The sequence below is a fragment of the Lithobates pipiens genome, unplaced genomic scaffold, assembly GCF_037356315.1.
Source record: "Lithobates pipiens isolate NorthernLeopardFrog02 unplaced genomic scaffold, aLitPip1_a1.2 Scaffold_23, whole genome shotgun sequence".
In the NCBI taxonomy this organism is placed as follows: Eukaryota; Metazoa; Chordata; class Amphibia; order Anura; family Ranidae; genus Lithobates; species Lithobates pipiens.
Window position 1 is genome coordinate 22991015 of NW_027507785.1, and position 25431 is coordinate 23016445.

Sequence of the window (25431 nt, forward strand, 5' to 3'; positions counted from 1 at the left end):
GTTTATCTCTCCCTACTCCACACAGGAACCTGTCCCTATCGTAACAGAAGAAAGAATGTAAAATGGCCACCGGATCGGGTGTATTTATAGGTTAGGGGGAATGTACAAGTGTCCATGTGCTGTCATGTCTCAATTGGCTGTCCTGTATCACATGATAAACGTGTCACCAAAGGTTAAAGTTCTTGTATACATTAAACACGTAAGTCCGCCGCGGCGAACGACGGAAAAAGGCGTTCGAACGTGCGGACCGCGAATGTCGGAAATTCGCCGCGAAACGACCGCCGGGCGAACCGTTCGGCCATCACTAATCTGGACTTTCTTTTTGGTTGCAGTTGTAACCTTATTGTTTGTTGTCTACCTAAAACTTTCAATAGGATAGAAGTACTGGGCGGCACAGTGGTGTAGTGGTTAGCACTGTCACCTAGCAGTAAAAAGGGTCACTGGTTCAAATCCCAACCACGACACTGGAGTTTGCATGTTCTCCTTGTGCCTGCGTGGGTTTCCTCCGGGTACTCTGGTTTCCTCCCACACTCCAAAGACATGCAGGTAGGTTAATTGGCTTATGTCCAAAATTGGCCTTAGTATATGAATGGGGACCTTAGATTGTGGGCTCCTTGAGGGTAGGGACCAATATGAGTGTGCAATGTACAGGGATAGGGGTAGACACTCACAAAGGTTGAACTGGATGGACTGGTGTCTTTATTCAACCTTACTAACTATGAAGATAAGGCAAGGTATAACAAAGGAAGATTTTAAGCAGCGATATAAACGTAATGTACCATAGGTTAATAGTTGATGTAATATATTAGGTATACTTGGAGGTTATATCACCCTATTTAATTCAAAAATGAATTTTCATTAGGGTGGTGTATTAATTCATAATCCGTATTAACCTTTATCTTTAGTTCATTCAATATGTGTCGCTGCTGGTTTATCTGTTATATTTGCTAAGCGATGTTGGTTTTGACTATTCTTATATAGGTTTTATGTCCTTTCTTGTTATTACGTATATGTTTTGTTATAATTGAAAAAAATCTTTTGAATAAAGAATTATACTAAACAAAAAATAAAAAATAAAACTTTCAATAAACATATCTTAAAACACAGAAAAATTAACATGTCTCTGAAGTTGGCTTGTTGAAAGCAAAAGAAAATGGGCAGGCATAAGGGTTTGAGCGACTTTGACAAGGACCAAATTGTAAAGTCTAGATAATTGGATCAGAGAAGCAACATCTCTTGTAGGATGTTCCCGATTTGCTGTGGTCAGGCAGGACCAGTGCTAGACAATTTTTCACCCTAGGCAAGACCAGCTGCTTGCACCTCCCCTCTCTTCAGTCAGCAATGTTATATTTTTGAAGAAATTATAGGAGATGAAAAAACAGTGATAGTGTGCAGCGAAATTCAGCCCCTAAATGAACACAAGGCTGTGATAGGCTTACCAGTCCAACTGCCCCATCCAGGGAAAGAAACAAAGGGTAGTACCACTGGTGCCTCCACAAGAGGCCAAATTACCTACCAAGCCACCCTATATACTCCCCATGGTATAGAACGCATCAGACCCTGATCCGGTGTGTGGCGCTCGCCCAGTCCAAGACCCACAGTTTCACAGCACATGCGCAAGATGTCCGATTGTACATGCGCAACAGAACTGATAACGGCCTCCCCCATCTTGAAAGAGGGCAGGGCGGTGGCATACCGAGATCCAGGCACCGGAGCCAACAGGGAAAGGGGGACAACCTGTCTGCATGACTCCCATGACCCAGGCAATCAAAGGTCAGGGTCAAACAGTATGAACCAGTGGCCGTGGCTGCACCCTAGGCGACTGCCTAGTTTGCTTAGCGATAGCGCCAGCTCTGTGGTCAGGACCTACCAAAAGTGGTCCAAGAAAGTCAAACCGTCCATGACAGGGCAGCTAAGGCTCATTGATGAAGGTGGCGAGCAAAGGCTGGCCAGTGTATTCCAATCCAATATAAGAGCTACTGGAGCTCAAATTGCTGAAAAGGTAATGCTGGTTCTGATAGAAAAGGTGTCAGAACACACAGAGCATCACAGTTTTTTGTGTTTTGGGCTGTGTAGCTGCAGAGACCAGTCAGGGTGCCCATGCTTACCCGTGTCCACAACCAAAAGTGCCTACAATGGGCATGTGAGCATCAGAACTGGACCACGGAGCAATGAAAGAAGTGGTCTGGTTTGGTGAATTCAAGAATGGTTTGAGGAACACAACAACTAGGTATTGCCTTCAAATTCTCCAGATCTCAGTCCATTGGGGCATCTGTGGGATGTGTTGGAATAACAAGTCCAATCCTTAGAGAACCCACCTCCCAACTTACAGGACTTACAGGACCTGCTACTGATGGCTTGTGCCAGCTACCACATCTTATCTTGAGAGGTCTAGTGGAGTCCATGACTTGATGGATTATAGTGGGTGGTCATAATGTTATGGCTGATTAGTGTATATATACAGCCTTCTATTTCTCTATATACTAAGATCTCCTTGTTACATATCCCTCACTTGTACCTGTTATAAATATAATACTGTATTATGGATTCACCAACCACAGATTCGATGATACAGGTCCCCCATATATTCAGAAATCGCACCCCCTTGGGCTGTACACCCTCATACCTCCCTCCGGTATATCCTGTTATTGTTTCTGTGGTGGTGAGATGATGCCAGACTCAATGCTGACTATCACAGATAACCAGGAGGATGTCATTCAGCCAGCTAATGTGTTATCTCTGTTTATACCTATGTTGTCTCATCTCTGTTATATACACCGTGTTGATGATGGCTTTGTACCTGTATGCAATCTCTTTCAGACACCCGCTCCCTTTGCGGTCTCATTGATGACAATCTGCTGTCCCTTCAGACAATGAGAGGGTCCCCTTTCTCCACCAATCTTTGTGATGACATTTCAGGGTGGATCCAGAATCTTCAGGATTTGGGTAATCTTATATAAGACTGAAGTCTGCCATAAGCCAGCCATAGACACCAGTGAATTCACATTACTAGTGTCTCTTGATACCCTTTGCCCGGAGCAGGGGTGCTTAGGCAGCATCATTTTTCTTACATAGATAGTGTATGTAGATAGATCTCAGTGTCTTATTGTAGGAGATACTATATGGAAATGGCCCATTTGTAAGCCTGCCATCTTCACGCAGGGACGCCTAAACTCAATGAAAGGCAAATCTTTGGAAATAAATTAACAGTACATATAAAAACACCATTTAATGAAGTTGTGTGAAGTTTAGTTTTTTTTTTTCTTTTCCTACAGCTGCAGCCACATCACTTACCTGTAATTATTATTATTATTTAAGGTATATAGCACCATCAATTTACGCAGCACTTTACATATACATTGTACATTCACATCAGTCCCTACTCTCAAGGAGCTTACAACCTAATGAAGGTTGTTTAATGTCCTACAGGCTGATGGTTCCTATAGAAGCCCTCTTTCACAGATGCCCGGTCCTCTTCCTGGTGGTAAACGTCAGTACATTATTATTATTATATACAATTTAATACACTAGGAATCAGAGGGCCCTACTTGTTAGAGTTTACAATCTAAAAGATGGGTGAATAGTATATCTACTTCTTTCTGTCCTTTCCTCCATTCACAACACTGCATTACATTGTTTTCACAGAAAGTAACACTGAGTGGGGAGAGGGTATCCTGCCACTGGTTTGCTTCTCCCCCATACATAGACTGTGGTACATACTGTGAAAACCAAGCAAGAAATGTTGTGATGGAGGAGAGGACAGATTGGAGGGAGATGGGAGGCTTTTTTTTATCAGTACATAGAATGTTAGACCCAAAGTTATTAACTCCCTTAGCATCGGAAGTTCAGCACTAGGAAGAGGACCAGGCATCAGTGGAGAGAACATTTCTACAGGAACCATCAGCCTGCAGAACACAGGGCTTCCTTTATTATTGGTAAATAATGAGACTGCAACTGTAGCAAAAAAAAAAAACATTAAAAAAAACCTTTAACCAAACATTAGCTTTAAAAATTATGAAAAGTTATTTTTTATAGAATACATTTTAATTAGGGATAACGTTTATGTTTTACAAAATGTAATACAATATACATATACTGTATACAGAGGCAGAAGGCAGCCCCTCCAAAAAAAACATGCAGCTGTCCATAATGACATTTCTTGTAGCAAAGAGCTAGCACCTAAATTAACAAATAAATACTAATAATAAATCATTTTAAATTAATCTGTACTAATGATAGAAAAAATAACAAATACGTACTTAAACCTCTATTTACACCAGCCTCTTTCTCTATTTATATTAATAATTTTAGAATACTAATGATAAATAACGAATAAGTACCTAAATCTCTATTTATATCAGCCTCTGACCATCTCCTGCACTCAAACTAGGCAGAGGGAGGGCAAAGCACCAGAAGTCAATAAGCCTCAGCTCCATTGCACATGCAATGAGATGTGACATGCTCACAGTAGGAGAGAACAAAGTGAGCAGAGCTGGTGGCTAATCAGTGCATTGCTTCTCCTTCATTGTCCAGTAAGCTGCGGTGATGCTGCTGTATTCCATAACTGAGATCGCAGGCGTCACCCTTCTGGTGGTGCTGTCTGGTAAAGGTGTAAATCGCAAATGCAGATGGAGAGAACTACAAATTCTTTGGCAGATAAGACAGGTCATGTTCAGGTATTGTGCCTATATATTATGAAGAGCTGCAAGGTGATTGGGTAGGGTTAAACTAGGAGGCCTTCAAAATCTTGTGTAGGACTTTGTATCTGCACTGTCAGACAATATACAGGATGTAATTGGCAGGCCAGGTATCAATGGTCTCTCTTCTCTTCATACTGCATCTCTCTGTCTCTTCCAGCACTTGCTCTGGATCTCTGGATCTCTTTCCAGCGGCGATGGGTCTTCCTGACGAAGATTCAGTGTGAGCTGGAGATACAGCTTCCCAGTCTGGAGATGGTGTGTACCTCTTCCTTGTCCTCTTGCAGAAGGTTGCAGACTTTTCCCTACAATTAAAGCTAAAGCTTAATCTGCTTATATATTGATTTTCCTGGTTGCTACCTTAAAATCATTGAATAAAACCTTCCTGTTTTCATTACATACCTTATTTCATACCCAGCAAAGTCATCACTGGGTCATTAAGGGTCAGTAAGTGTAAAGTTGAGGTTTATTCTACTTATATTTTGTCTTCCCTGGTTCATCTCCCACCACCAAGTCCCCCTCCCCCCAACCAATCAGCTTTCAGTTTTTTTTTGTGTCAAAGCTTACCCATTTCCTGCCCAGTCTATTGTCAAATGACAGCTAGGCGGGACATTCATCATTATGGGTGGACATCATATGACATCCACCTGGAACCCACCTCATGTGCACCCCATGGAACTCACTGCGGCACAATTTGTCACCAGCTGTATCCACTGGAAACAGCCAATGACTGATCAGTGTACTGGATTGCTGCCAGTACCATGTGATCACTGTGACCAATCACAGCAAATCACATGACAATCGTACACAATGGATGGCTTCCTTTCATGCCCTTCATTGTGTACAATTGTGTTGCTAGCTATGATTGGTCACAGTGATCACATGGTACAGACAGGGTCAATCACAGTCCATCTGTACCATGTGATTAGCTGTGGCCAATCACAGCTAATCACAACAATACACACTGAATAAATAAATTTCTTTCAGCATAAATGGTTGCTTATACTAATGAAATTCAATGGTAAAAGCAATCATAATATGTAAAAAAAATAAAATAAATTCTGATCACCTCACTGGCTTTTTTGGACCCCAAGAAATGAGATAGGCCATCAGTACATCAGGATTGATCAATATTCTTATATATATATATATATATATATATATATATATATATATATATATATATATATATATATATATATTTATATATATATATATATATACACACAGCATAGTTTGTGGACTGTATAACTTTCCTCCAGACTAAATAATAAACACTTATTTGGGTTATTTTCACAAACAAAATGTAGCAGAATACAGCTTGGCCTAAATTTATGAAGAAATATTATTTATTTGCAAAAGTTTATAACAGAAATGGAGAAAAACATTTTTTTTTTAAGTTTTTCAGTCTTTTTTTGTATATTTAGCAAAAAATAAAAACCCAGCATGATTAAATACCGCCAAAAGAAAGCTCAATTTGTGTGAAAAGAAATTATAAAAATGTCATTTGGGTACAGTGTTGCATGACCACGCAATTGTCATTTAAAGTGTGACAGTGCTAAAAGCTGAAAATTGGCCTGGGCAGGAGGGGGGTGAAAGTGCCCAGTATTGAAGGGGTTAATTCAAACAAGCTGATCTTCGAAGCTGATTGGCTACCATGCACTGCTGCATCAGATTTTGCACCCCCCAGTTTTAGTAAATCAATCCCTTTCTGACTTACTAAAACGTCTAAAAGCCTGGGAAGTTCACAGTGTGCAGTGAAATCAGAGTAAGAAATTTCTGTCAAGGAGAGGAGCCGATACAGCTGCGCAAGAGAAGGTTGGAGTTCAGTTTTACATTATAAAGAGAGGCCCAGTCTAGAATCTGTCAGATAAAGTGACTTCATTATACTCATCAGACACACTATGTAACTGAAAATTATATATAAAGTGTAGCGCTGTATAATAATGTGTGAATCTGTACACGCATTAAATGAATGAAGAAAAGGTACAAACACTTGCAATATTATGATACCGCAGTGAGGTGTCCACCAATAGTACTGTGTATTATTACTTATTAATATGCATTCTACAAAAGTGAACACTATATGTGAAAAATAAAGAAAAAAACACTGTGAAAATCTAAACATAAAAAGTCCATATATGAGAGTAAAGTCCCAAATATAAGATGAATATTTAAAAAGGCATTCCAAGAATGATTCTCCAGAACCGTCACCCAAGTGCCGATACCACCACCTCAACAGATGTTGGCTTTCTGGATACTATTGATCCGAATGAACTTATATTCAAGTGGTCATACGTGCTTATCACTCTGGTTATAAGGAACAGGCTCCCAGCTCACAATTCGATCAATCAGACCATAGAACTTGCCCTCCTCCTGGTCCCCAGATGAAGTCCAAGTGGACAAAACACGCCGGGAGGACTCTACTACTGCCTATTTTATTGATAAGCGCTTGAACAACTACATATATGTAAGTTTGCTACTATTTTTAATAAATTTAATTTTAAAACGTTATCACGCTATTTTAGCCACATCTCTTTGTTCTATGTGGATTTCGGCTGGTGTCGGAGATCTCTTTTAAGTGATAAAGTCCAAGAACATTTGGGACCAGGAGGAGGGCAAGTTCTATGGTCTGATTGATCGATTTGTGAGCTGGGAGCCTGTTCCTTATAACCAGAGTGATAAGCACGTATGTCCCCTTGAATATAAGTTAATTCGGGTCAATAGTATCCGGTAAGCCTACATCTGTTGAGGTGGTGGTATCGGCACTTGGGTGACGGTTCTGGAGAATCATTCTTGGAATGCCTTTTTACATTTTAATCTTATATTTGGGACTTCACTCTCATATATGGACTTTTTATGTTTAGATTTTCACAGTGTTTTTTTCTTTATTTTTCACATATGGTGTTCACTTTTGTATAATGCATATTAATAAGTACTAATACACAGTACTATTGGTGGGCACCTCACTGTGGTATTATAATATTGCAAGTGTTTGTACCTTTTCTTCATTAATTTAATGTGTGTACAGATTCACACATTATTATACAGCGCTACACTTTATATATCATTTTTATTACGTTTGTGCTAAAATATCCACGTATAGCGTGTTAGCTGCTCTGTTTGGATAGCGCAGTGTCACATTTGTTGTATATACACTATGTACTGACCTACAGTAAAATATTCACCAGTTTGGTGAATTCAAGTAATATTTCAGTTATAGATGAGATCTGGCGGGGGAGAGTACCCATTAGCTTCTTATATGTCTTGGCTATTCCAACAGCATCTTCCCATCCAAAGATTCTGGCTCTGTTTTCACCCATTTGAAATTGGGTCTTCCCACCCATCTGGGAGTTTTGGATGTTACTGCCCACTTCAATGAGGACCTGTCACAGTCACAGTTAATCTAATAAAATTCTGAGATTTTATTCTGGTATCTATTGTCTACATTGGAATGTGTTCAATATTTTGGTTTACAGATCTATGGAGACCCAACTGTAACAGGGTGACAATATTATCCCTGCTTAGATCATGTTGTGTCCACCAGTATCTGTAAGCCTTTGTGTTTTGCTTCTGCTATTTCCTGTCTTCCATGTTCCTTTATTGAATGCTCAACTTATCATGTCCTCTTCTTCTTCGTAGTTCCTGCCCATTGACCAGACTTTCCGCTCATTCCTGGAGGTGACGCGTCAAGATCCTCTGGTTTTGTCCATCCTAAATCCCAAAAGAAAGAGGGATCACCATTTTCATGGTGAAGCTTTATGTTCTGCCTTTCGTACAGGAATCAGTGTCATGGAAGACATCATAATAAACATGGCAGATGTACTGTATTCATACTGCTATGCATTTCCACGTCTCTTCTTTTTAGGTGATCAGGATTTGGTGGAAATTCTTGCAGCCTCAGCAGAACCTTCAGAACGTCTGCCCTGTGCCCTCTTATGTTTCCCCCATCTTACTGACGTGACTTTTCAGAGTCAGTCCCCCAACATGTCCACATTTCCCCTCTATAGCAGCCAGTCATTAACTGTGGGGGTGACGGGGAACTTCCAAGAGATGCTGACCTTCAAATCTGCAATTCAGTGGAATCCAAAGACTGTTGCATGGTTGATACAGATGGAGGGCCAGCTGAAGGACAGTATCAGAGATCAGCTGGAGCTTTGTCTTTCTGAATTCAGGAAGGAAAGACTTGAGGGTACAGGACAGTGGGTAACTAGGGGAATATCCTATCCCTGGCAATGTTTAGCAGTCACTGAGGAAGTGCTGTGGTGTGAAGATATAGAGAAGGTCCTCCTTACCGACCAGAAGTCATCTCTTAAAAACCAGCATAGATTAAAAATACAGCTCCTAACTGACAGATTGACAAACTACACGCAGGTTGTCACTAAAGAAATCCTCTACAGGGAACAGGCTTTTTTCTCAGCCTGGATAATATTAGCTATACAGCAGAGGGACCGAACACTAAGTCTGCTGAACACTGAGATACAGACATTGAACTCTTTCTCCTGGTCCAAGCAGTTTAAGTACAGGGTTTCACCGAGATTGTGCTCTGAAGATCTAATGCATGACAATGATGATCCAGAGATGTCAGACTCACAAACACATCCAGGATCATCATCACTTCAATGCTATGTGGATGTGTGTGGCTATCGTTTGCCATATGGATATGAGTATGTTGGGTTGGACATGAGCATTGCAGAAACACTGCTTTCTGAGAGAACAGCTATTGGCCTGATAATGGGACTACACCATTCTCAGTGTGTGGCTGTGATTGGCCAAGATGAGAGTAGCAGAATGCAGACTTTGATGGTTCTAGGCAACACTCTTGGCCGCCATGTTGAGGTGTTGAAATGCTGGTCTGGACTAACGCTGAAGCGACTTACTCAGCACCTCCAGGGAGCTCTGCAAAGTGGGGCCTGGCTTGTTTTGGGTTCTGTGCACAAATTAAAGAGCAGCATCCAGGCATCACTAGGACAGCTTCTTCAGGAAATACAGTCTTCCTGGCAGGGTTTAATGGGGGAAGAAAAGTCCATGGATCATCCCAAAGTACAAGGAAGTATCCAGTTAAATGGATTGACAGTACCAGTGAATCAAGGTTATGGTTGCCTTGTGACTCTTCCTGACATTAACAGTTCCTGTCCCCTCCCTCAGAACCTTCGCCTCCTCCTCAGACCAGTGTCCTTCCGCCCTCCTGAACTCTGCTCCTCAGCAGAACTTGCATTTATTGCTGCGGGGTTCCAGGGACATTTCAATCTTGCCCACAAGATAGCAAGATTTTTTCAGATAGCGCAGGAGTGTGGGGCTGTCTCTGCAGGCAAAGCTTCCATCTTTATGAAAACTGTAATACAGAGAGCCATCTCTATATTAAAGATAAACAACTATTATAGCAGTATTGAGAACTCCAGAGAAGATAGGGCATCTCAGACAAGGACTGAAGAAATTGATTACAACTCTGTAGATCCACATTTTATCAACTCCAGAAATAATACTGTGCACATCAACCTACAGGAAGAAAAGAGCATTATGATAGCAATCTCCACATTGTCCATTTGGTCTAGTCTTTCAGTATCTCAACTTAGTCATCTTCAAAGCATCCTCAAAGGTATTTTCCCAATGTACATGCCTCCATTTAACGCCAACAAGGACACTGCTCTGTGGAGTGCCATTGCTCAAAATTTGCAAGAATCTGGCCTTGAAGTCCATGCAGAATTCAGTAATAATGTTGTGCAACTCTTCCAGGCACTTCAGCATAGTTCTGGAGTTCTGCTGACAGGTCCACCAGGTGGAGGAAAAACCACTTGCTGGAAAGTTCTCCATCGAGCCTTAAATTTCCTGGCAGAACATGTGGATCCTCTGGAATCTGATAAAGCCCTGAATGTTCACAATGATGACAAACACCAACCAGTACACATTGTCCATCTCTTCCCCAACAGTCTAAGCCCTACGGAATTCCTGGGTGGAGAAAGGGATGAGGGACAAACCAATGGAATTTTCTCCAACATTCTCCGCAGGGCAGAAAAAGAGTCTTCAACACAGAAGTGGGTGATACTTGATGGTTCTGCAACCCCAGGATGGATAGAGCCCATTTCCTGTCTATTTGGCCCACACCCAACACTGACTTTGGCAAATGGACAGCGGCTTCATATCAACAATTGTATCAAACTGTTGTTTGAAATGACTGACATGTCGACACTGAGTCCTGCTGTATCAACCGCATGTACCGTCGTACACTTTGGTGGACAGGAGACTTGGAAAGTGATACTCAGAGCCTTCACATCCAGTTTATATGTAAAGTACAGAATCTCATGGAGCACACAGGACCTTCTCCAAAATCTAAGTGATAGTTTGATACCCAGAACTCTTTGCTTCCTGGAGCAACACTGCACCTCTGCATTGTACCCACACAGTGTGCAGTCTAGAAACACAGCATGCGGTGTGCAGGAAGTCTCCTCTTTCTGCACAATTCTCCAAGCTCTTATGGATCAGCGTCTCTTAAGGATCTCTGCTCAGACATCTGAAACTTCAGAGCTTCTACAGAAAACTCCTGGTGTGCCAAAAGTCAATGATGATTCCCGGTTGACCACAGAACCCCCAATTGGTAAGCAACTTAGCTGGCAGAAGATGAGGTCTGGTGTATTGTCATAGATTTTCACGTGTTCTTTTTACAGGCATTGCTGGAGGTGATTTCATCGAGTCACCAGGCTTTTCCCACCAGGACGTTACAGACAGTAGCCACCACTGTGCACAAAGCTACTTCCTTTATGCTTTTATCTGGGGGTTTGGTGGACACCTCCACCCTAAGTAAGTACAGATTCTTAACTTTTGGCTGTTGTGTAGTTGTTTCCACCTACTATGTATTTGAACAATATTTATTTATTGGATTTTATAATAAAGACATACTTGTGCATATATATGGTTTGTGACTATTAGCAAGGGTATGACGTGCATCACAAAATAATTTGTCACCAAGATCTCATTGGATCTGTAAGAAAAGTATACGCATTTGCTGAGGAAAATTTGGGTCAAGAAACTAAGTATATTGCTTTATTGAAAGCTTTATGAAATAGCATTGAAGCAGTACTACCAGTCTTGATATAATGAAACTTGGGAAAATAAAAGAACAAACAGAAAAAACAACTTTGCAACTTCTAAGTTTGATGGGCTTTAGTTATATAATATGGTACAGTGGGAATGAAACAACAGCAAACTGTCTCTGGAACACATTCCAGAGACAAGGAATTCAGTTTTACCGCTAGAAGTAAATGTGTTATTATTCTTTCATGAATTCTCTGTCATTTATGCCCATATGTAGCAAGGTTAGTTTTATAGAAGAAGTTGTTAATTGCTCTACAATCCCTGATATAATTTGAATGACTCTGCTTCAAAGTGATCTCATTGATGCTCATTACCAAAGGATGTGGCTAAGGGAACCTATTTTTCTGCACTGTCTCCAGCACATAGCAGTGTGACAATTGAAAGGATCTTTGAAGGGTTCTACCATTGTAGTTTGGAGAATACTTTGCCCATTTCTGCTTCCCATTTAACCATTCTGTGGGATTTAAATAAATACTTGAAGCAGGTTATGGTGCTGTATGCCAGGTAGATTTATTGGTAGGAACTTCTAAAAACATATACAGTATCTCACACAAGTGAGTACACCCCTCATGTTTTTGTAAATATTTTATTATATCTTTTTATGTGACAACACTGAAGAAATGACACTTTGCTACAATGTAAAGTAGTGAGTGTACAGCTTGTGTATTAGGGTAAATTTGCTGTCCCCTCAAAATAACTCAACACACAGCCATTAATGTCTAAACCGCTGGGAACAAATGTGAGTACACCTCTAAGTGAAAATGTCCAAATTGGGTCCAAAGTGTCAATATTTTGTGTGGCCACCAATATTTTCCAGCACTGCCTTAACCCTCTTGGGCATGGAGTTCACCAGAGCTTCACAGGTTGTCACTGGAGTCCTCTTCTACTCCTCCATGACAGTATCACGGAGCTGGTGGATGGTATGGTTTTGCGTTCCTCCACCTTCCATTTGAGGATGCCCCACAGATGCTCAATAGAGTTCAGGTATGCAGACATGCTTGGTTAGTCCATCACCTTTACCCTCAGCTTCTTTAGCAAGGCAGTGGTCATTTTGGAGGTGTGTTTGGAGTCGTTATCATGTTGGAATACTGCCCTGCACTCCAGTCTCTGAAGGGAGGGGATCATGCTCTGCTTCAGTATGTCACAGTACATGTTGGCATTCATGGTTCCCTCAATGAACTGTAGCTTCCCAGTGCTGGAAGCACTCATGCAGCCCCAGATAATACACTCCCATCACCATGCTTGACTGTAGCCAAGACACACTTGTCTTTGTACTCCTCACCTGGCTGCCACCACACACACTTGTCACAATCTGAACCAAATAAGTTTATCTTGGTTTATCTTGGTCTTATCAGACCACAGCACATGGTTCCAGTAATCCATGTCCTTAGTCTGCTTGTCTTCAGCAAACTGTCTGCAGGCTTTCTTGTGCATCATCTTCAGAAGAGGCTTCTTTCTGGGATGACATCCATGCAGACCAATTTGATGCAGTGTGTGGCATATGGTCTGAGCACTGACAGGCTGACCCCCCCACCCCTTCAACCTCTGCAGCAATGCTGGCAGCACTCATACTGTCTATTTCCCAAAGACAACCTCTGGATATGATGCTGAACACTCAACTGCTTTGGTAAACCATGGCAAGGCCTGTTCTGAGTTGAATCTGTCCTGTTAAACCACTGTAGGGTCTTGGCCACCGTGCTGCAGCTCAGTTTCAGGGTCTTGGCAATTTTCTTATAGCCTAGGCCATCTTTATGTAGAGCAACAATTCTTTGTTTCAGATCCTTTGCCATGAGGTGCTATGTTGAACTTCCAGTGACCAGTATGAGAGAGTGATAGCAATAACACCAAATTTAACACACCTGCTCCCCATTCACACAGCTGAGACCTTGTAACACTAACGAGTCACATGACACCGGGGAGGAAAAATGGCTAATTGGGCCCAATTTGGATATTTTCACTTAGGGGTGTACTCACTTTTGTTGCCAGAGGTTTAGACATTAATGAGTTGAGTTATTTTGAGGGGACAGCAGATTTACACTGTTATACAAGCTGTACACTCACTACTTTACATTGTAGCAAAGTGTCATTTCTTCAGTGTTGTCACATGAAAAGATATAATAAAACATTTACAAAAATGTGAGGGGTGTACTGACTTTTGTGAGATACTGTATAAGGTGGCATTGATATGGTAGGGCATAACATTGTGATTTGTGCAGAGTAAGATGGTTACTTGAGAGTACACATAATGGTCTGAGAATTGTTTGATTAGAATGGAAAAAGTATTTTGGTTGCCAGCTTCATATAGGTCATTGATGAAATGAAATGGATTTTGAGGACCAATAATTTGTTTTAAGGTCAGTTATGAAATATTCCAGATGTTTAAGTGGCAGTAATGTTGTATGAGAAGGGATAGTAAACCGTGGTGTAAGGTCTGTAGACTTCCAGATATCGCAGGTGTATTGTATAGTGGCAAATTTATTTTTAGGTAGGGGAACACCAACTTTATCAGTTACTAGTAGGGTTGTTCCCAGGAAGGAAATGATGCTTTATATTCACCCAAAGCTTATCTGGGCTATTGAGACACCAGAATTAGATTTGGTCTAACACAATAGCTTGATATGTTATGGTGAATATCCAGGAGCCTTGTCCAGCTGACCATATGCATTTGGGTTTGCAGTATATTGAGACTTATTGGTTAACATACACTGATAATCCATAACATTTATGACCACTGACAGGTTAAGTGAATACTAGTGATTGACCAGTATGATAAGAAGGCAAGGCAGTGGAGCCAGTGTGATGCTTTGGGCAATGTTCTGCTAGGAAACCTTGGGTCCTGCCATTCATTTGGATGTTACTATGACATGTTCCACTTACCTAAACGTTGCTGACCAAGTACACCCCTTCAAGGAAATTGTATTTTCTGATGGCAGTGGCCTCTCTTACCAGGATAAAGCACCCTGCCACACTGCAAAAATGGTTCAAGGTTTGAGGAACACAGAAATGAGTTTGTGGAGTGGACTTTGCCTCCAAATTCTCCAGACCTCAATCCAAAGTAGGAGGGATTTGGGTTTTTAGAGCACTGGACTGACTTTTCATTGGGGTGCAACCTATATGCTAAAGCTGGTTTGCAACTAAATGGAAGAGGGACTACTGTGCTGGGGGGAGAGGTTTATGGGAAGGCTGGAGTCGTTTTTAAACTAGAATTGTGGGGGGGGGGGGTGAATTAGATTATAATGGGGCAGACAGGTCAGACAGGGGTTAGCCCCTATTGGTGGGTCGAATGGGGAAAGCTGGGGGAGAGTTATGGCAGATGATATGATGATTCCTACGTTACAGTCAACCATTGGAAATGGTACTATTTGTACTAAAATAAAAAAATATGAAACATGCGTTTGCAAAATGTTACAATGAATTAAAGCATTTGTTTACCAATGCCAGAAGTCTGCCAAGCAAAATAGGTTAGTTGGAAGCTCTGGTGTATGAAGAGAACTATGATCTAATTGGCATTGCTGAGTCTTGGCTTCATTCTTCTCATGATTGGGCTATTAATATTCCTGGCTATGCTCTCTTTGGGAGACACAGGGTAAAACGGAGGGGTGGTGGTGTCTGTCTCTATGGGAGAAGTGATCTCAAAGCGAGTGTGAAAGAGGACCTAGTTGATGGAGAGTGTGATGAATCTGAAGCATTATAGGTGGAACTGTACATGGGTGTGCATACTGCATAGGTTGTCTTTGGAGTTTGTTATAGACCTCCCATTGTTAGTGAGGAGGTGGAGACTCAGCCCATTGCACAGATGGAAAGGGCTACAAGGGCTGGGACAGTGGTAATAATGGGGGGTTTTAACTACCCAGAAATTGACTGGAGTAATGGCACTGCTGGGATAGTAAAAGGGCAAACATTTATAAACCTATTGCAAGACAATTTTTATGATCCACTTTATTGAGGCCACGACTAGGAATGACACTCTGCTGGACCAGGTAATCTCAAACCATACAGAGCTTATTACCAATATTCATATAAAAGGACATCTGGGTAGCAGTGACCATAACATGATTTCATTTAATGTTAGCTGTTAGCAACAAACACATACGGGAAAGATAAATACACTTAACTTTAAGAGAGCAAATTTTCCAAGGATAAGGGCTGCTCTTCAGGACTTAGACTGGGAGGGAATATTGGCATCAATAAACACAGAACAGAAATGGGAATTCTTCAAAGTGACTGTATGTAAACTCACTGCAAAGTATATTCCCATGGGCAATAAGTTTAAAGGGCTAAAAATAAAACCTATGTGGCTCACAACCAAAGTTAAAATAGCTATAAATAATAACAAAAGAGCTTTTAAAAAAATATAAAAATGAAGGAACACTATCATCGTTTAAATGTTACAAAGAATATAACAGAATATGTAAAAAGGAGAGATTATACAGTTTGTGTACACCATCATTGAGGGGTTAATGTACAGTGACATAATTACAGCTCACATTGCTCCAGCAATTTGAATCTTTCAAGGGTCATGCAAGGAAAAAGATGTATTCTGTTAAATGTTTTCTCCCTGTCTAGTGTAAGGAGAAGGAGTTGCACCCCTTGATCCATTAGGAGTTTGCATTCTCTTTAAGTACACAACCTGGCCAGGTGCAATAATAATTGAAAGTATACCTAATAATCTGTCGGAGATAGTCTTAGTTTAAATTTTGATATCTGAATTGCTCAACATTCTTTTGTTTGGGTTGCTGAGCTCTATTACACTTACTGTAATTTAAAATCTGAACTGAAATGCGGGAAATGGCTTTTGTCTGGTCCACTTTGCTGACAAGTAGGGATGAGCGAACACCCTCCAGTTCAGTTCGCATCACAACATGCGAACAGGCAATAAATTTGTTCGAACATCCGAACACCGTTAAAGTCTATGACTCGAACATGAAAAATCTAAAGTGCTAATTTTAAAGGCTTATATGCAAGTTATTTCATAAAAAGTGTTTGGGGACCTGGGTCCTGCCCCAGGGGACATGTATCAATGCAAAAAAAAGTTTTAAAAATTGCCATTTTTTCAGGAGCAGTGATTTTAATAATGCTTAAAGTGAAACAATAAAAGTCTAATATTTCTTTAAATTTCGTGCCTAGGGGGTGTGTATAGTATGCCTGTAAAGGGGCGCATTCTTCCCTAATTAGAACTGTCCCTGCACAAAGTGTCATTTCTGAAGTAAAAAAAGTAATTTAAAAGCACTCGCGGCTATAATGAATTGTCAGCTCCCGGTAATACAGAGAACAGTCATTGAAAGTCATTGATAAAAAAAAAAAATAATGCGTGCAGGTCACTCCAAATTAAATTACTAGGCCCTTCAGGTCTGGTATGGATATTAAGGGGAACCCCCGCATCAAATAAAAAAAATAACGTGGGGTTCCCCCAAATATCCATACCAGACTGGAACGCCACGCCAAATAAAAAACAAAAAGGGTGTGGAGTTCCCCCCAAAAATCCATACCAGATCCTTTAACCCGAGCACGCAACCTGGCAGGCTGCCCCTCCTGGACCGCACCAGGCCACATGCCCTCAACATTGGGAAGGTGCTTTGGGGGTAGCCCCCCAAAGCACCTTGTCCCCATGTTGATCCATGCTCATCCCTGCAACCCTTGCCCAGTGGTTGTGGGGGTCTGCGGGTGGGGGGCTTATCGGAATCTGAAAGCCCCCTTTAACAAAGGGGACCCCCAGATCCCGGCCCCCCCGTTTGAAATGGTAACGGGTACATTGTACCCCTACCATTTCACAAAGAAAGTGTAAAATTGTAAAAAAACACACAGACACCGTTGGGATAAGTCCTTTATTAAAAATAAAAAAAAGATTCCAGCGTTGGTAATCCACTCTCGGGATCCTGCGATAGGTGATCATCTCTCTGGGGTCCATCGATGGATGATCTCTCCTCTCCAGGTCCAGGGTCCAAAGATGATGTCCAGCACAGAGCATCCTGTCTCCACCGGAGACACAGTGGGAATCCCGACAGCCTGACAGGTCTCTTAGCTGAGGCCGGGGCCATCCGTCACGTGTGGGTGATCCCACCCCCCTCTGATGTAATGCACATTTACGTTACATCAGAGGGGGGCGGGGTCACCCGCACATCACTGGGGAAGCCCAGGTTTCCCCTTGCGTCAGAGGGGGACAGGGTCACGTGACGGATGGCCCTGTCCTCAGCTAAGAGACCTGTCAGGCTGCCGGGATTCCCGCGGTGTCTCTGGTGGAGACAGGATGTGCTGCGCTGGACATCATCGTTGGACCCTGGACCTGGAGAGGAGAGATCATCCATCGCTGGACCCTGGAGAGATGATCCCCCATCGCAGGATACAGAGAGTGGATTATCACTGCTGGAATCTTTTTTTTTTTTAATAAAGGACTTATCCCAAAGGTGTCTGTGTGTTACATAGTTACATAGTTAGTCAGGTTGAAAAAAGACACAAGTCCATCCAGTTCAACCACAAAAAAAAATATATATATATATAATAAATATCATACCAGCCCATATACCCAATTCTATACCCACAGTTGATCCAGAGGAAGGCAAAAAACCCCAGCAGAGCATGATCCAATTTGCTAAAACAGGGGAAAAAATTCCTTCCTGATCCCCTGAGAGGCAATCGGATTTTCCCCGGATCAACTTTACCTATAAATGTTAGTACCTAGTTATATTATGTATACTTAGGAAATAATCCAGGCCTTTCTTAAAGCAATCCACTGAGCTGGCCATAACCACCTCTGCAGGGAGTCTATTCCACATTTTCACAGCTCTTACTGTGAAGAAACCTTTCCGTATTTGGAGATGAAATCTCTTTTCCGGAAAGGTTTCTTCACAGTAAGAGCTGTGAAAATGTGGAATAGACTCCCTGCCTGTTTTTTCTTTATTTTTTTACACTTTCTTTGTGAAATGGTAGGGGTACAATGTACCCGTTACCATTTCAAACGGGGGGATCTGGGGGTCCCCTTGTCAAAGGGGGCTTCCAGATTCCGATAATCCCCCCGCTCTGCAGACCCCCACAACCACCGGGCAAGGGTTGTGGAGATGAGGCCCTTGTCCCCATCAACATGGGGACAAGGTGCTTTGGGGGGCTACCCCCAAAGCACCCTCCTAATGTTGAGGGCATGTGGCCTGGTACGGTACAGGAGGGAGGGCACTCTCTCGTCCCCCCCTCTTTTTCCTGCGGCCTGCCAGGTTGCGTGCTCGGATAAAGGGTCTGGTATGGATTTTTGGGGGGAACCCCGCGTCATTTTTTTTATTTATTTTTTGATGCAGGGTTCCCCTTAATATCCATACCAGACCTGAAGGGCCTGATAATTGAATTTAGGGGGACCCCCATGCATTTTTATTTTTTTATCAATGACTTTCAATGACTGCTCTTTGTATTACCAGGAGCCGACAATTCATTATAACCGCGAGTGCATTTAAATTACTTTTTTTACTTCATAAATGACACTTTGTGCAGGGACAGTTCTACGCGTGGGAAACAATCGCTACTTTACAGGAATACTATACACACCCCCTAGGTACGAAATTTAAAGGAATATTTCACTTTTATTGTTTCACTTTAAGCATTATTAAAATCACTCCTCCCGAAAAAACATCCATTTAAAAAAAAAAAATTTGTATTGATACATGTCCCCTCGGGCAGGACCCAGGTCTCCAAACACTTTTTATGACAATAATTTGCATATAAGCCTTTAAAATTAGCACTTTAGATTTCTCCCATAGACTTTTACAGGGTGTTACGTGGCTTTTCGACTTTGCCGCCAACACCCCAAATTGTTCGCTGCTCGGCAAACGGGCGAACAGGCAATGTTCGATTCGAACATGAGTTTGCTCGAAGCTCATCCCTACTGACAAGTATGGTTGAGTGTTGGGAAATGTTTTCAATGTTCTTCAGGTATTTTTTATATCTTGTAGTGACAAACAGGGAAGGGGAAAATCAATAAGAGTAGGTGCATTTTTTCCGACGGATTTTGGCCCAAATTTGTCTTGCATACACACGGTCACGCAAAGTTGTCAGAAAATCCTATCGTTCAGAACGAGGTGACGTACAACTCGTACGATGTAAAAATATTTGCAAATGTCTTATATATATCTCTTATATATATCTGGTGAGACCGATTGAGATTGTGAGACGAATTTCCTTAATTAGTTCTGAGTCAGCTTAAATCAAAAATGTGTATTTTATTGTACACACTTAAATGGAAAAGAATACTTACAAAAAATAGTACAATGATAAAATTATTAGTATCTTTCTTATTAAAGATATCAAGCTTGTCCATGTGGTCTATTGTACTATATAAAATGGTGGAATAACCCTTTGTATGCTGCAAGTAGATGTATGTTTGCTGAAAGTCTGCTTAGTTGAGTGAGTAGGTTCCAACAGGAAGTCTTACCACCTAACTTTTGTTTATATAAAACAGACTTCTAATTTCGCGCCAAAAGAATAAACCCTCCTTCCCAAAGGTGTGGGCTAAAGAGTGGTTACTATAATAAAGCTACCATCTGTTAACACTTATGAGTTGGGGGAAGTAAAAACTAAACAATGTATCACTTACATAGAATTAGATCTCTTAAAAGCATATATAAGATATACAATATTCATCAAAATCCTTACAGGTTTTAAATGTTTACTTTTTCAATCATCGCACGTCATAACATAGGATTAAACGATTCAAAGTTTTCTTTCACACAGTATGGAGAGGAGAATTCATATTCTAAATAAAGTATAATAAAGCCAATTAAAATTTAGATATTAAGAAGAATATAACATAAGACGGGACTATATAAAGAGGCCAGTAGCCAATAGCTTTCATTTTGTGATTTATTCTGAGCACGCCTGGCACTTTGTGTGCGTCAGAATTGTCTACACACGATTGGAATTTAAACGATTGGATTTTGTCCGATGGAGCCCACACATCATCGGAATTTCCGAGAACACAATCCGATCGCAAATTTTCTGTCGGAAAGGCCGACCGTGTGTACAGGGCATAAGGGTTCAGTTTTCTGCAGGCTAGTCACTGCCTTTTATTAGTATTTATGTGTCTCCAGCCCCTGGAGCTTACACTCTACTGCTTTTTGTTGTACCCCACAGACATCGTTCTGAATTTGACACATTTTTCCGTGAGTCTCTGTCAGATTTTGCAGTACAAAATAAGATTCCTCCAGACATATCAGTGTTTGAAGTGACGCCGAGCCCAGATGGGACAAATCTCACACCCTGTCCCGGGACTCTTCTACCACAGGTGGGTGCCATATCAGATACAGTGCATGTCAGGTCCCCCATGTCTTACTGTGTCCGTCTGTCTCATTCTTCTTATCACACAGGTGTCTCTATTTCTCCTCAACCTGTCCCCCTGTCTGTGTCTCACCTCCTCACCTTCTTTATCTCTCTCTGCAGTCTGTGTCTCTCACATCTCACGGTTTATCTTACAGTCAGAGAGCCCCCTGTATGCAGCTCAGCTGCTGGCTTCTTCTGGACACCCGCTGTTATTGGTGGGGTCTCCTGGTAGTGGAAAGACCACCCTTGTACAATCAGCGATACCACATGGATCATTATCTCTGAGGATTTCATTTCATCCAGTGTTAAAGGCTGCACACTTGAGACATCTCCTCACAGTCAAACAGGAAGCTCCTCTTCCTGTGGGGCTAAAACGAGCCCGACCCCACCGAGTTCGTAATGTATTCTTCCTGGATGACCTGCATGAAGCAGCAGCTGGTAACTCCATCTATTAATTTTCATATTTATATGTTTGTGTATCAGTCATCTGCTCATAAACTGGAGCTAAACCTGTCAATGTAACTGTTTCCCAGAACAGTGAAGTTCTACGATGTGCAACTGCTGCACCTAGAAATGTTCATGTACCACAATGCAGTACTTCAGTAGCCAAGGCATGCCGCAAATGATAAATGTCACCTTTGCTTCTCAGCCGAACTATTATGCCATCAAATCAGTGGTGTCATAACTGATCACATGCACAACACAGTGGCAACTGCAGTTCAAATACTGGCCAAGATGGCAGCCTCCTTAGCTGTAAAGGTTGGGAGGGTTTTTGTTCTGCTTTAATATTCTAAATTGTGAAGTCCCTGAAAATGCTACAGTTTATGGCTACTAATTACTGCATTATGGTACATGAACATTTCCAGGTGCAGCAGTTGCATGTAGTAGAACTGTTTCTCAAAGTTAAATACGAATGCTTTGTGTTTGTCCACAGTTTTCTAATTCTAATACTAGCTGGAGATTGAGATGTCCATACATGTCCACTGGCAGCTTTCCGCTACCGTCATACCACATCATCTGGCAGCTCCCCCTGTCCCTATTGTCCACACTACATTCTATGGTAGCTCGGCCCCCATTTCCCACACTAGATTCTCTGGTAGCTTCCCCCCCATTGTACACACCACATTCTCTGGTAGTGCCCATACCCCCCCCCCCCCCCCATTATCAACACTGTATTCTCTGGTGGCTTTTCCCCCTTTGTCCACACCACATTCTCTGGTAGCTCTCTGCCTATTGTCCACACTACATTCTCTGCTGGCTTTTCCCCCTTTGTCCACTCCACATTCTCTGGTAGCTAACACCCCATTGTCCACACTGCAATCTCTGGTGGCTTTTCCCCCTTTGTCCACACTACATTCTCTGGTAGCTCATTCCACCACACTACATTCTCTGGTAGCTCATTCCACCACACTACATTCTCTGGTAGCTAACCCTCCATTGTCCACACTACATTCTCTGGTAGCTCATTCCACCACACTACATTCTCTGGTAGCTAACCCTCCATTGTCCACACTACATTCTCTGGTAGCTAACCCTCCATTGTCCACACTACATTCTCTGGTAGCTCATTCCACCACACTACATTCTCTGGTAGCTCTCCATTCTCTGCTAAATTTTCCCCCCCTTGTCCACACTACATTCTCTGGTAGTTCGCTGCCTAATGCCTACATTACATTCTCTGGTAGCTCATTCCACCACACTACATTCTCTGGTAGCTAACCCTCCATTGTCCACACTACATTCTCTGGTAGCTCATTCCACCACACTACATTCTCTGGTAGCTAACCCTCCATTGTCCACACTACATTCTCTGGTAGCTCAGTCCATCACACTACAATCTCTGGTAGCTCTCCATTCTCTGCTAGATTTCCCCCCTTGTCCACACTACATTCTCTGGTAGTTCGCCGCCTAATGCCTACATTACATTCTCTGTTGGCTCTTCCCTCTTTGTCCACTCTATAATCTCTCATAGCTCTTTCCCCATTTTCCACACTCCATTCTCTGATAAGAAAAAGGTATAGCAATCAGCGCAAAGGATGATGAATAATTAAAACTATTAAACATAATGAATAAATGCATATGCTGACCTGCCAACCATTGTAAGTGATTTCACAACACTTCAAAAAAAAATATGTACACAGTATCTAATAAAATGAGTACACCCCTCACTTTTTTGTAAATGTTTTATTACATCTTTTCATGTGACAACACTGAAGAAATGACACTTGTCTACAATGTAAAGTAGTGAGTGTACAGCTTGTATAACAGTGTAAATTTGCTGTCCCCTCAAAATAACTCGACACACAGCCATTAATGTCTAAACCGCTGGCAACAAAAGTGAGTACATTCTCTGATAGCTCTTTCCTCATTGTCCACACTAAATTCTCTGGTAGCCCCCCCCCCCCCATTGTCCACACTACATTCTCTGGTAGCCCCCCCCCCCATTGTCCACACTACATTCTCTGGTAGCTCCCCCCCTCCATTGTCCACACTACATTCTCTGGTAGCCCCCCCCCCCCATTGTCCACACTACATTCTCTGGTAGCCCCCCCCCTCCATTGTCCACACTACATTCTCTGGTAGCCCCCCCCCCCATTGTCCACACTACATTCTCTGGTAGCTCCCCCCCTCCATTGTCCACACTACATTCTCTGGTAGCTCCCCCCCCCCTCCATTGTCCACACTACATTCTCTGGTAGCTCCCACCCCCCCATGTCCACACTACATTCTCTGGTAGCTCCCCTCCCCCCCTCCATTGTCCACACTACATTCTCTGGTTGCTCCCCCCCTCCATTGTCCACACTACATTCTCTGGTAGCTCCCCCCCTCCATTGTCTACACTACATTCTCTGGTAGCTCCCCCCCCCCATTGTCCACACTACATTCTCTGGTAGCTCTCCCCCCCCCCCCCCATTGTCCACACTACATTCTCTGGTAGCTCCCCCCCTCCATTGTCCACACTACATTCTCTGGTAGCTCCCCCCCTCCATTGTCCACACTACATTCTCTGGTAGCTCCCCCCCTCATTGTCCACACTACATTCTCTGGTAGCTCCCCTCCCCATTGTCCACACTACATTCTCTGGTAGCCCCCCCCCCCCCCATTGTCCACACTACATTCTCTGGTAGCTCCCCCCCCTCCATTGTCCACACTACATTCTCTGGTAGCTCCCCCCCTCCATTGTCCACACTACATTCTCTGGTGGCTCTTCCCCCTTTGTACACACCAAATTCTCCGATAGCCCTCTTCCCTTTGCCCACACTATATTTTCTGGTAGCTCTCACCTCATTGTCCACACTGCATTCTCTGGTGGCTCTCTCCCCATTGTCCACACTACATTCTCTGGTAGCTCTTTCTTGGAGAGCAACCCCCTAAAGTAGTGAGTGTACAGCTTGTATAACAGTTTCAATTTGCTGTCCCCTCAAAATAACTCAACACACAGCCATTAATGTTTAAACCACTGGCAACAAAAGTGAGTACATTCTCTGATAGCTCTTTCATCATTGTCCACACTAAATTCTCTGGTAGCCCCCCCCCCCCCCCCCCCATTGTCCACACTACATTCTCTGGTAGCTCCCCCCCTCCATTGTCCACACTACATTCTCTGGTAGCTCCCCCCCTCATTGTCTACACTACATTCTTTGGTAGCTCCCCCCCCTATTGTCCACACTACATTCTCTGGTAGCTCCCCCCCCCCATTGTCCACACTACATTCTCTGGTAGCTCTCCCCCCCCCCCCCCATTGTCCACACTACATTCTCTGGTAGCTTCCCCCCTCCATTGTCCACACTACATTATCTGGTAGCTCCCCCCCTCATTGTCCACACTACATTCTCTGGTAGCTCCCCCCCCCCCATTGTCCACACTACATTCTCTGGTAGCTCCCCCCCCCTCCATTGTCCACACTACATTCTCTGGTAGCTCCCCCCCCCTCAATTGTCCACACTACATTCTCTGGTGGCTCTTCCCCCTTTGTACACACCAAATTCTCCGATAGCCCTCTTCCCATTGCCCACACTATATTTTCTGGTAGCTCTCACCTCATTGTCCACACTGAATTCTCTGGTGGCTCTCTCCCCATTGTCCACACTACATTCTCTGGTAGCCCTTTTTTGGAGAGCAACCCCCTAACGTGTGGACGTTAGGGTGTAGCTCTCCCCTTAACGTTCACACTACATTCTCTGGTAGCTCTTCCCCCATTGTCCACACTACATTCTCTGGCAGCTCTTCCCCCATTGTCCACACTACATTCTCTGGTAGCTCTTCCCCCATTGCCTGCACTATATTCTCTGGTAGGTCCCCCCCTATTTCCCACACTACATTCTCTGGCAGCTCTTCCCCCTAT

At 42.7% G+C, this 25431-nt stretch overlaps 1 protein-coding gene across 2 annotated transcripts in view; it reads left to right on the top strand.

Moving 5' to 3' along the window:
- The window catches only part of DNHD1 (dynein heavy chain domain 1), a 173804-nt gene that overhangs the window by 69034 nt on the left and 79339 nt on the right, over nucleotides 1-25431 (top strand). For both annotated transcript variants that reach the window (XM_077451307.1, XM_077451308.1), the window contains exons 21-26: nucleotides 2821-2946; nucleotides 4858-4955; nucleotides 8340-11292; nucleotides 11363-11495; nucleotides 20901-21051; nucleotides 21242-21524. In XM_077451307.1, coding sequence (XP_077307433.1) covers nucleotides 2821-2946; nucleotides 4858-4955; nucleotides 8340-11292; nucleotides 11363-11495; nucleotides 20901-21051; nucleotides 21242-21524 — 3744 coding nt within the window. The remainder of the gene's footprint in view (nucleotides 1-2820; nucleotides 2947-4857; nucleotides 4956-8339; nucleotides 11293-11362; nucleotides 11496-20900; nucleotides 21052-21241; nucleotides 21525-25431) is intronic.